Source organism: Agelaius phoeniceus, chromosome 21 (genome assembly GCF_051311805.1).
Source record: "Agelaius phoeniceus isolate bAgePho1 chromosome 21, bAgePho1.hap1, whole genome shotgun sequence".
Classification (NCBI taxonomy): domain Eukaryota; kingdom Metazoa; phylum Chordata; class Aves; order Passeriformes; family Icteridae; genus Agelaius; species Agelaius phoeniceus.
In genome coordinates this window covers 8032366-8042856 of record NC_135285.1, presented here as the reverse complement: position 1 = coordinate 8042856, position 10491 = coordinate 8032366, and the positions used below count along the sequence as shown (strand labels likewise).

Here is a 10491-nt window from a genome sequence, read left to right as displayed (position 1 = left end):
CAATTCCAGTGTTCCCAGCACTCTACTACAAACTGAAGAATAAAACAAAATACCACCATAAATATGACAACTTTATTAAAATATACATATGAGTACAAATTAATGATTATGTGGATAAAGTTCACTGTCTGTAAACAAATATATTAAAAAAGGGCACGTCTTTTTTGTGATATAAAGTGCAGTTATGTTTCCATATTATATACAATATGTCAGCATCAGGGAGGGGTTGTAAGGACTATGAAACTAACATTTGATTATAAGATAAAATTCTCTGAAAAAGTATACACCTACATATTACAAAAAAGGGCTTGAGTTTATTTAACAAACAGCTTCCCACCATGTTAATTCAGCTAAGGAGAGCCTGCAGGCCCTGGGATAAATCAGGAGAGAGGCACCAAGACCATTTTGGGAAGGGAAACTTGCACTTCCCAGAGTTCACACCTTCCCCTCGCCAACCCCAACCTTGCACCGAGGGAAGAAAAAGGACAGGACCTTGGGTGTAGCTGGATTTTGGGGGGGGAATCAAATATACAAGATTTCTGTACAGCTCTGACCCCGGGGGGCTCCCAACGTCCAGCGGCCAGGAGAGGAGTTCTGCCTCGGTGGGGACACACAAAGCAGGCCAAGAGCATCCTTGTCAGCAGTGTTTGGGGTGTGAGGGCAGGGGGAAGGGGGAGCCCAGGCTCAGGCAGCCCTGCCCTAGGAGTGGGGGGCACGGCAGGAGCGGCAGCAGGCTTTGCTGTAGTACCAGTGGCTGCACAGGTTCACCTTGATGGCCAAGGCACAGTTGGTTCCTGCCTGGTCCTGGCAGCTGTCATCTGCAGGGAGACAAAACACACTTTAGCAGGACATGAAGTGCCTGGAAATATGGCCCAGGTTTGTTTTCTCTGGAAGCAGGTTAAATCCCTGACAGATAAAGTTGATTTCCCTCAGGTGCTGGAGTAATTTGGGGTTGGGGTGGCAGGTTTTTGGTTTAACCTTTGTTAAAGCACTTGGAGAGTAGGTGGTCAGGATAGGATTTCTCCCTTAATTTATGTCTCTCCTGCTGTTCCCAGCCCGAGCTAAAATGTTGCTGGAGCTTTATTTGTGCCAGTTTTAGTGCCACTGTCTCATGGCTGCTGGCAGGTGTGAGCAGGCTGGTACCTTGTCTCCCAGGGTACTATGTCTCAAAGCATGCCATGGAAAAGAAGAAGAAAATAAACAATTGTGAGCTCATGAGGTCATTTTCCACCTTACCCAGCACTAAACACCATGGGATGAGCAACAAAATCAGCCCAGCTGTGGCTGCCACCTCCCTGACACCCCCTGGAAAGCACCATGGAGCTTTTCCAGAAATGTCATTGTCAGCCTGGGCAAAGGCATGAGCAGGTTGATCTGTTCCTTCACACCTGGCAAGGCTTGGGAGTCTCACTTGGTCCCAGCCCTGAAGCTCAATGTCTCTGCTGTAAAACAGAGCTGCCCAGGGACTGCTGGAGCCACCAAGGCACTGAGTTGTCCCCAAGTCAAGGGCTTCCCCTGGTAGGGATTCACAATTTCTATCCCAAGGAGGCTTTCTGAGAAAGAGAATGGGAATCCAGCAGGGCTACATCCAGAGTTAGGGGCAAGTGAGATGCTGGAGAAAGGGATGAGGCTGCTTCAGCACTCTCCCAGCTCCTTTCAGTGCAATATTTTGCTTTAAACACATAGGATTTATACTTTTTTATACATATTTTTTGCTTCAAATCCATAGGATGCATGAAACCAGGCTGCTCCTAGGGCAAGGTGGCCATGAGGCAACTCCCAAGCTCCACGGATCCCAAGGGAATGGGCAGCTGAGAGCACCCAGAGCTGAGCCAGGAGCTGGCCCCAAATCTGTCACCCATTTTCATGCTTTTCTCCCACACTGTCCTTATTCCCAAATCCTATTAAAGGATTAGAACAGTGTGTTTGCTAAAGATCACAGGGACTCTGAGCCAGCAGACGAGCCAGATAACGAGATAGTTACAAATCCCACAGGACACCCGAAGACCAAAAATCATTAAAATAATGGCACAGACAGAACTTCCTCAGCTCTAGCTGGAATCTTACAGAAGCAGCACCCAAATCAGCTCTCCAAAGGCCCCTTTTATCTTCAGGTCAGAGCATGATTCTTCTGAGCTCTCCTCTTAATTTATCTCCAGAAGGAGCCTGTGCATTACTTGGGCACCGAGGGAGAGCTGTCCCTGGCGTCCTCCCTGGGATCATTATCCAAATGGGGCAGTGCTGCTGGAGGGATCCATGGAAAACCAAGGCTGTGGGGCTCACCTGGGGGCTCTGTGGGGCAGGGCTGCAGGTCACAGGTCTGTTTGCCCACCGGCTTCACCAGCGGGTCGCAGCCCCGCACGATGTCCTTGCCCTGGTAGCACTTCACATCCCGCATCCTCACGCCAATCCCGCAGGTTTTTGTGCACTGGAGGACAGAGAGAAAGGGTGAGGCAAGACCCTGCCATGCCAGGGGACTGTTCTGAGCCAGAACCTGCTCACTGGAGACGTTAGGGCAGGAGGAGAATGTCACATCCCAGTGCCCTCGCTCTGTCTTTGCTGCCAGCACCAGCAGCTTCTGCCCAGGGTAGGTGGATGTGGCCCCATCCCCTGGCTCTAACACCCTCCCTCCTCCTGCTGCCCTTCACAATGGACCACAAACCAGCTGGCCCTGTCCAGGTGATGCTCTGTAGGACATGGGTGGCCATGGAATCCCCAGAGCACCAAGAGTGGGGTTGTGGGGTCTCTGTGCATCCCTGGGGGGTGTGGAGCCACTGCTGGGCCCAGCACTCACTGCCTGCTGCCCTTTGGATGCCTCGTGGAGCTGGGAAGGCAGCAGGGCTGCTTTGGTTAATTATAGGGTTTGCAAGACTAAAAATGAGGCTCCTGGAGCTCAGATCAGGGAGGCTGCATCCAGGAGGGCTTGCAGGAAGCAAGGCTTGGACCCTTGGCCACTGAACCCTGGCTGCCTTTTGGGTTGTGCGGGGTGATGGAGCATCCCCAAATTCTGCATCCCTGGGGCAGCCACCCTGTGGGCTCCATGTACACCCCCAGCCACACTCCCAGGCAAAAAATAAAGAAAACAAAATTAAGCTACAGCTGGTCCCAAACAGCCCCTCTCAGTCCTGTTCTCCCTGAGCACAGACAGCCCCAGCTGCACCATGTAGCAAAATACCCTCAGGGACCACATCCTGCAGGGACTCACCCATCTCCTGGGGGTTCTGCAGGCAGAGGGACCCTTTGTGCAAAGGGATGGGGCAGCACAGCCCTGGGGCCCCCTCCCTGCTCACCTCAGACCAGGGGGTTGTGTACCACTTGAAGCAGGGCCTCTCGAAGCACGTGCTCTCCTCCACGGGCTTCTTGGCCACGTCACAGTCAGAGGGGCTGCGGGTCTTGATCTTGCCATTGACAATCTCCAGGCAGAGCACGATCCTCTTCTTCACACCCCGGCCACACGTCGTGTTGCACTGTGGGGTCATGAGCAGGGCCCCCTGAGAGCTGTAACCCCATCTTGAGACCTCTGAGGGCACCCCAAAGCACAACTGAGAGCTGTAATTCCATCCTGACTCCTCTAGGGCACCCCAAATCACAGGAGCCACCTGAGAGCTGCACACCCCATCCTGAGCCCTCTGAAGGCACCCCAAAGCACACCTGAGAGCTGCAAACCCCATCCCACCCCCTCCAGGGCACAGGATCTGCACTTACCCGCTCCCAGTCCTGTGCCAGCCAGTGTGAGGGGCAGTTCTTGTCCCCACAGGGGTGGATGGCCAGGGGCTTGGTGTCCAGGTTGCACTGGGACTCGGGCACCACGCGCCCGTCGCTGGTTTTGCAGTACACGTGCCGGATCATCCTGCCCTGCCCGCAGCCGCCACTGCACTGCAACCACAGTGGGCACTCAGTGCTAGGGATCCCCCCTGACCCAGCCCAGAGCAGGGACAGGGCCCTCAGAGCAGGGACAGAGCCCCCACAGCAGGGACAGGGTTCCCACAGCAGGGACAGAGCCCCCACAGCAGGGACAGGGCTCCCACAGCAAGGACAGGGCCCTCACAGCAGGGACAGAGCCCCCACAGCAGGGACAGGGCTCCCACAGCAAGGACAGGGCCCTCACAGCAGGGACAGAGCCCCCATTGCAAGGACACAGCCCCCACAGCAGGGACAGAGCCCCCACAGCAGGGCAGGGACAGGGCCCCCACAGCAGGGACAGGGCTCCCACAGCAAGGACAGGGCCCTCACAGCAGGGACAGAGCCCCCACAGCAGGGACAGAGCCCCCATTGCAAGGACACAGCCCCCATGGCAGGGACAGGGCCCTCAGAGCAGGGACAGGGCCCCCACAGCAGGGACAGAGCCACTACGGCAGGGACAGAGCCCCCATGGCAGGGACAGGGCCCTCACAGCAGGGACAGGGCCCTCACAGCAAGGGACAGAGCCCCCAGAGCAGGGACACAGCCCCCAGAGCAGGGACAGGGCCCTCAGAGTAGGGACAGGGCCCTCACGGCAGGAACAGGGCCCCCACAGCAGGGACAGGACCCCCACAGCAGGGACAGGGCCCCCACGGCAGGGACAGGGCCCCCATGGCAGGGACAGAACCCCCAGAGCAGGGACAGGGCCCTCAGAATAGGGAGAGGGCCACCACGGGACCCAGCTGCCTCCCCACACCCGCCTCCCCCAAATTTCACAGGGGTTTTGGGACTTTAAACAGCCACAGGGATGCTCAGTGGATCCTCCAACAGAGATTCCATCATCATGGAATCCCAGACTGGTTTGGTTGGGAGAGACCTTAAAAATCATCTTGTTCCAACCCCCTGTCACGGGCAGGGACATCTGCTATCCCAGGTTTTTCCAAACTCTGTGCAGGGGTTTGGGAAAGGAGAGGTTTATCCTTGGACACTTCCAGGGATGGATGGGACATCTACAATTTTTCTGGACAACCTGTGCCACAGCCCCAGCACCCAGCATGTCTCAGGGCAGGCAAAAGGGGAAGCACCATGAGCAGGGAACCCCAAAGTGGCTCCCAAAGTGGCAAAGGGGACCAAGAAAGTGGCTGCAAAAATCCAGCCCTCAGTGCCCAGAGCAGCCGGTGCTCCCCGTGCTTCCGTGGTTGCTCTTGCAGAGGCTCTCGGTGTTTCCTAGCACTGCTGCTGCCATGGAAACTACTTATTTTTAGCTGATGTGAATGTATCAAAACCTGGGTAAAAATAGCTTGGGATGGAGGGGGTCTCTGGAGCAGAATTGTGCAGGAAGGGAAAAAGCCAGGGGGGAGGAAAAAAGAAAAGAGAGAGTGAAAGAGAATAGAAAATAAGGAGAAAAGAAAAATAGGGAAAGGGAGGAAAGGAGGAAAGAGGAAAGGTAAAGGGGAGAAAGGGAAAAGAGAAAGGGGGAAACTGAAAATTAAAAAAAGGAAAAAAAGTTAAAAGGTTCAATTTCTGGGCATGGAGCATCAGCATTGCCAAGGAATGCTGTGCAGCAGACAGACAAGAGGATTTTGACACCCACTAAGGCCCTCAGCCAGGTCTCTCAGGGTTTAACCCCTGCTGTACCACATCCCCCACAAGGCAGGAGCCCAGGGGGAAGGAAAAGGATCCACTGGGATGCTGGATCACCCCCAGTGCCAGGGCCAGGGTGGCACAAGGCAGGAGACCAGGGGGATGGAACAGGATCTACTGGGACCCTGGATCACCCCCAGTGCCCAAGGCAGGAGCCCAGGGGATGGAACAGGATCTACTGGGATGCTGGATCACCCCCAGTGCCTGAGCCAGGGTGGCACAAGGCAGGAGCCCAGGGGATGGAACAGGATCTACTGGGATACTGGATCACCCCCAGTGCCCAAGGCAGGAGCCCAGGGGATGGAACAGGATCTACTGGGATGCTGGATCACCCCCAGTGCCAGGGCCAGGGTGGCACAAGGCAGGAGCCCAGAGGAAGGAACAGGATCCACTGGGACGCTGGATCACCCCCAGTGCCTGAGCCAATGTGGCTCAGGGTGGACAGTGCTGGCAGAGGTGACCCAAGAGACCCAAAACTGGAATTATTTGAGGCCAGCTCCCAGCACAGGCTGCAGGTTTGTTGGGACCCAAGTGCAGGTTTTTTTGATGAACCCAACCCCAAAACCCCGAGGAGCAGCAGGGACAAGCCAGCCTGGGGTGGGACACGACGGCCACTCAGGCGGCCACGGCGGGGTCTCACCGGTCCCCAGTCGGACACTGTCCACTGCCGGTCACACGGTGGCCCCGTGCAGTTCTTCTCGGCCAGGGGCCGGGCGCTGGCATCGCAGAGCTTCTCCTCCTCCGAGCAGCGGATGTCCCTTGTCACCACGCTCCGCTCCCCGCAGCGCGCCGGGCACTGCCGGAGGGGACAGCGACATCACCGGGGCTGCCGGCACCACGGCAGCTGCCGGGCTCGGGGTTGGGTTTTCTCCCATATTTGAACATAAAAGTTTAAAAGCACACGATGGAAATGCACAAATGACTCGCCCAAGCCCCCTCCACAGCCCCAGCTGCGTCCTGCCCATGCTCTCCAACAGGTGATGGCAGAGGGGGAAAAGGCTCCCGGAGGGTCTGCTCAGAGCTGAGCAGCTTTAGCTGTCACTTGGAGACAGGGTGAGATCTCCCTCGCCTCCTTCCCAGGAACAGCCAGCTCCTTTCCACCTCTTTGGAGAATGTTTTCTCCCCCTGACTGCACAACTGAGATTTTTATGCTGTGGATAAATTTGGCACCGTGCAGCCCAGTGACATTATTTAGAACTGGATTTGAGTTACTACAGTCTCACATACACATTACATTTGCTCCATGCATAACGTAAAGCAGGGAAAAGTGTCAACAGCACAGGGCCCAGACGCACCGTGCCGAGATGTTAATCCTCAGAGCCCTGAAATGTGCTTTTTTTAATGCCTATTTCCCCAGCCAACTTGGCACCCCACCTCTGATGGGATCCAAAGGAGATTAGCTTTGCTGCTGGCTAAGAACAATCTACTCCAGCACTGTCTCAAGCAATCTGTCCCTGACAAATGCTGGAGGAGAATACACATTTCTGTAAAATAAACCACTCATTTGCTATGCTGGACAAAATAACGCTCCAGCACGTGCTCAGGGAGCTCCTCTCTACCAGCTGGGAAAGTCAAAACATCCTGCACCACCAGGGAATGCACCAGCCCCTCTGTCAGCTCCAGGGAAATGATGCACACCAGCTTGCAGGGGAGTGGAGACGTTTAAATTATGACTAAGACGAGTTTTTGGGAGCTTCCCAGGAGGAAGAGTCATATTCCTCGTGATGCAAACCATGGGGCAGGTTGGCACCCACGGACAGCTTGGCTCAGAGCTCATCTGCTCCTGCTTAGATCAGGTCTGTGCTTGATTTGGGAAGAGGCACCCTGAGGAAGCAGCACTGGTTTGGTTGTTTCCATGGGTTTGTGTTTGTAAGGGATGTGGTGGAGCATTGTCTGTGCCTGGGAAGGGATTCAGGGGCACAAACCCTCTCCACAGGTTTTCCCAAGGAACCCAGTGAGCTGGAACCGTCCCCAAACAGTCTCCCAGAGGCTCTGGGGACTGGCTTAAAGCTAGAGAAAGGTTTCATTCTGCATGTGGTGCAGAGGAGGTGAGGAAGGGACATTTATAGGGATGTAATTCACGTGGGAGTCAGGATCACCTTCCTGGCATGTTGGGTTTGAAGAGGCTGCCAAGGAAATCCTGATGGGGAGATCTGAGCCCTGGGCTCCTGCCCTACCTGTGAGTGACCAATGGTAGTGGCCTCCCATCCTAAACAGGAGCCAGGCCTTCATTTTAGGGGGAAAAATATTGATGCACATTGATCCACATCATTACTGCAGGCAGTGTATCCTAAGAGGCCAATGGCTGTGGATGGTTATGGATGAGCATTGGTGCCTCAGCTTTAGCTTTTCTATTTTTCAGATTCTGTGCTGCTTTGGTGTGTAGTTCTGAGCTTCATATTAGGGGATGGTGAGCTCTCTGCATAGAGTGGGGAGACAAAACAATTCCTTCTCTAGCTGGGCACCAAGGACAAATGATCCAAATCTCAGGCCCAAGAGCACAAACAATGTGGGCTGGAGAGAGAAAAACAAGAAGGATGGGACTGCACAACCTAAAGCTGTAATTGGACAATGAACTGCAAGATGCAAATGGAGCAGAACTGATAAAAGTGACAGACCCCATGAGCGGTTGTGCATTTTGGGACCATTTTGGTTCATCTTGGATGTAGCCCTGGCTGGGCTCTTGAGCTGCCCAAGGTGAATCCATTGAGAAGATCCTTTTAATAAAACCCTACTTTATTTTTTAACTCCATCTAGCCTCTTTTTTAGGTCATGTGATGACCTAAAAAGCATCAGGAATCACAAGGCATCACAATTAACTCCAAGATGCAAATGGAGCAGAACTTATCAAAGTGAGAGGCCCCATGAGCGATCATGCATTTTGTGACCATTTTGGTTCATCTTGGGTTCATTTTGTGACCATTTGGGTTCATCTTGGGTGCAGCCCTGACTGGGCTCTTGTGCTGTCCAAGATGGATCCAATGAGGAGATCCTTTTAATAAATCCCTACTTTAACTCCATCTAGCCTCTGCTCTAGGTCATGTGGTGACCTAAAAAAGCATCAGGAACCACAAAGCATCAGGATAAATTGGAAAAGGGAGCAAAGGCGGGGCTCAGGCGCTGCCCTGGCCAGCAGGACTCACCTCTGACCACTCGGACATCTCCCACTGGGGCCCGCAGGCCGGGTTCTTGCAGACCTTGCGCTCGTCGGGCCGGGCGATGTCGGCCGCCTCGCACAGGTCGCTGTAGACAGAGCTGTCGAAGCCTGGTGAGATCATCTTCCAGCAGCGCACGATGCGGAACTGGTACCCCTCACCGCACGTCCGCGAGCACTCGCTCCAGCTGCTCGTCTCCCACCTGCGGGGGAAAGCATGGAAATGCATGGAAAAGCATGGGAAAGCATGGAAATGCATGGGAAAGCATGGGAAAGCATGGGAAAGCATGGAAATGCATGGGAGAGCATGGGAGAGCACAGGAAGGCATGGGAAGGTATGGGAAAGCAAGGCGGCCCTCGTGGCAGGAAGGAATGACGAGGAGGACTCCATGGATATCAGACTTACTAATTAATTACTTTTTTTTATATAGTGGCAGTTATATTTTCTGGAAAAAATCCCTTTGCCCATTATTTTGCTCCTGGGAAGCTGGGAAGTCTCAGAGAAAAAAGAAAGAAATAATTATCTCATTGCTTCGCCTGTGTTTTGCTGCTTTGGAATGTGTTTGGACATTGTTTACCCACGGGTGGTTGTTTCATTGGTTTCATGTGAATTGTTTTGACTTAATGACCAGTCAGGACTCTGGAAGGAGTAATGACTTTTCATTATTATCTTTTTAGCCTTCTGTAAGTATCTTTTCTGTATTCTTTAGTATAGTTTAGTATAGTATTCTTTAATATAATATAGTATCATAAAATAATAAGTTAGCCTTCAAGAACATGGAGACAGATTCATCATTCCTTCCTTCCTTCCTTTGTCTGGGAACCCCACAAATACAATATTGTACTATATCATTCTATACTGTATTACACCATATTACATTACATCTAAGCTGAATCTGCACAAAGCACTCAACTCAACTCAACTGCCCAGAATTTCCTGTCTCCTGACTGACAGTCTGCACACATGCTTGGCCCTGATAGGCCAAGGAAACAAAGCACCATCACACTGGGTAAACAGTCTCCATATTGCATCCTACTTTGGCACAACACAGGAGCAGTGAATGAGATAAGAATTGTTTTGAGCATTCCTTTCTCTGCTTCTCTCACTGCTTCTCTCTGGTTCAGAAAATGTGAATCCCACACACTTGGGCAGGGAACAGAGCCCATCACCCCATGGAGCAGCCCACAGGAAAGCCCTGGCTGCAGGGAGTGTGTAATCACATATCCTCTGAGCAGAGAGAAACATAGTCCCAGGAAAATCCTGGGAAGCTGTGAGAAGCTGTGGGAAACTTAGAGAAAAGAATTAAAACATTCTTTTCTCTCTTTCTGTAACCGTTGTTTATAGATGTGGTTCTCCAGAGTGTGCTGTTTATAGCTCACCAATAGTGTGAGAGGTTTTCACTTTGAGACCAATCAAGTCTCACCTTAGCAAGTCACATTATAAAAGTTGCACTACTTTTCATTAATCAGCCTTCTGATTCACCTTCTAAAGACTGCAGTCTTTCATTCCATCCCTGACTCAACAGCATCAAGGGGGGAGTGAGCTGCAGCCAGGCTGCCAACTCCTGAGAGCTGTTCCCAAGGGATGGGAAGCATCAACATATGTTGGGCTCACCCCACAGCCCCCAGCTCATGCCTGAAGCTGAAACCAGCTTGTCAGGAGGCAGGGTGGCACAGCAGGGCCTGGCCTAGTGTCCTCAGTGACAAGTGAGTGTTTGTCACCAGGGGCTCTGCCAGCACATTTCTCTGTCAGGCTTTTTGCCCGTGTTTGACCTCTCCTTTTTGCCTGCTCA

General features: G+C 53.0%; 1 protein-coding gene across 7 annotated transcripts in view; it reads right to left on the bottom strand.

Moving 5' to 3' along the window:
- Positions 1–58: 58 nt before the first annotated feature.
- ADAMTSL2 (ADAMTS like 2) overlaps positions 59–10491 on the bottom strand; it is a 28037-nt gene continuing 17604 nt past the window's right edge. For 6 of the 7 annotated variants that reach the window (XM_077189304.1, XM_077189305.1, XM_077189306.1 and 3 more), the window contains 6 exons: positions 8688–8901; positions 6185–6340; positions 3706–3876; positions 3291–3467; positions 2284–2428; positions 59–818 (listed from right to left, as the gene is read on the bottom strand). In XM_077189304.1, the coding sequence (XP_077045419.1) occupies positions 700–818; positions 2284–2428; positions 3291–3467; positions 3706–3876; positions 6185–6340; positions 8688–8901 (982 nt within the window). In that variant the 3' untranslated portion in view covers positions 59–699. Of the gene's footprint in view, positions 819–2283; positions 2429–3290; positions 3468–3705; positions 3877–6184; positions 6341–8687; positions 8902–10491 lie in introns of those variants that run through there. The other variant, XR_013184964.1, reaches the window with a different exon arrangement.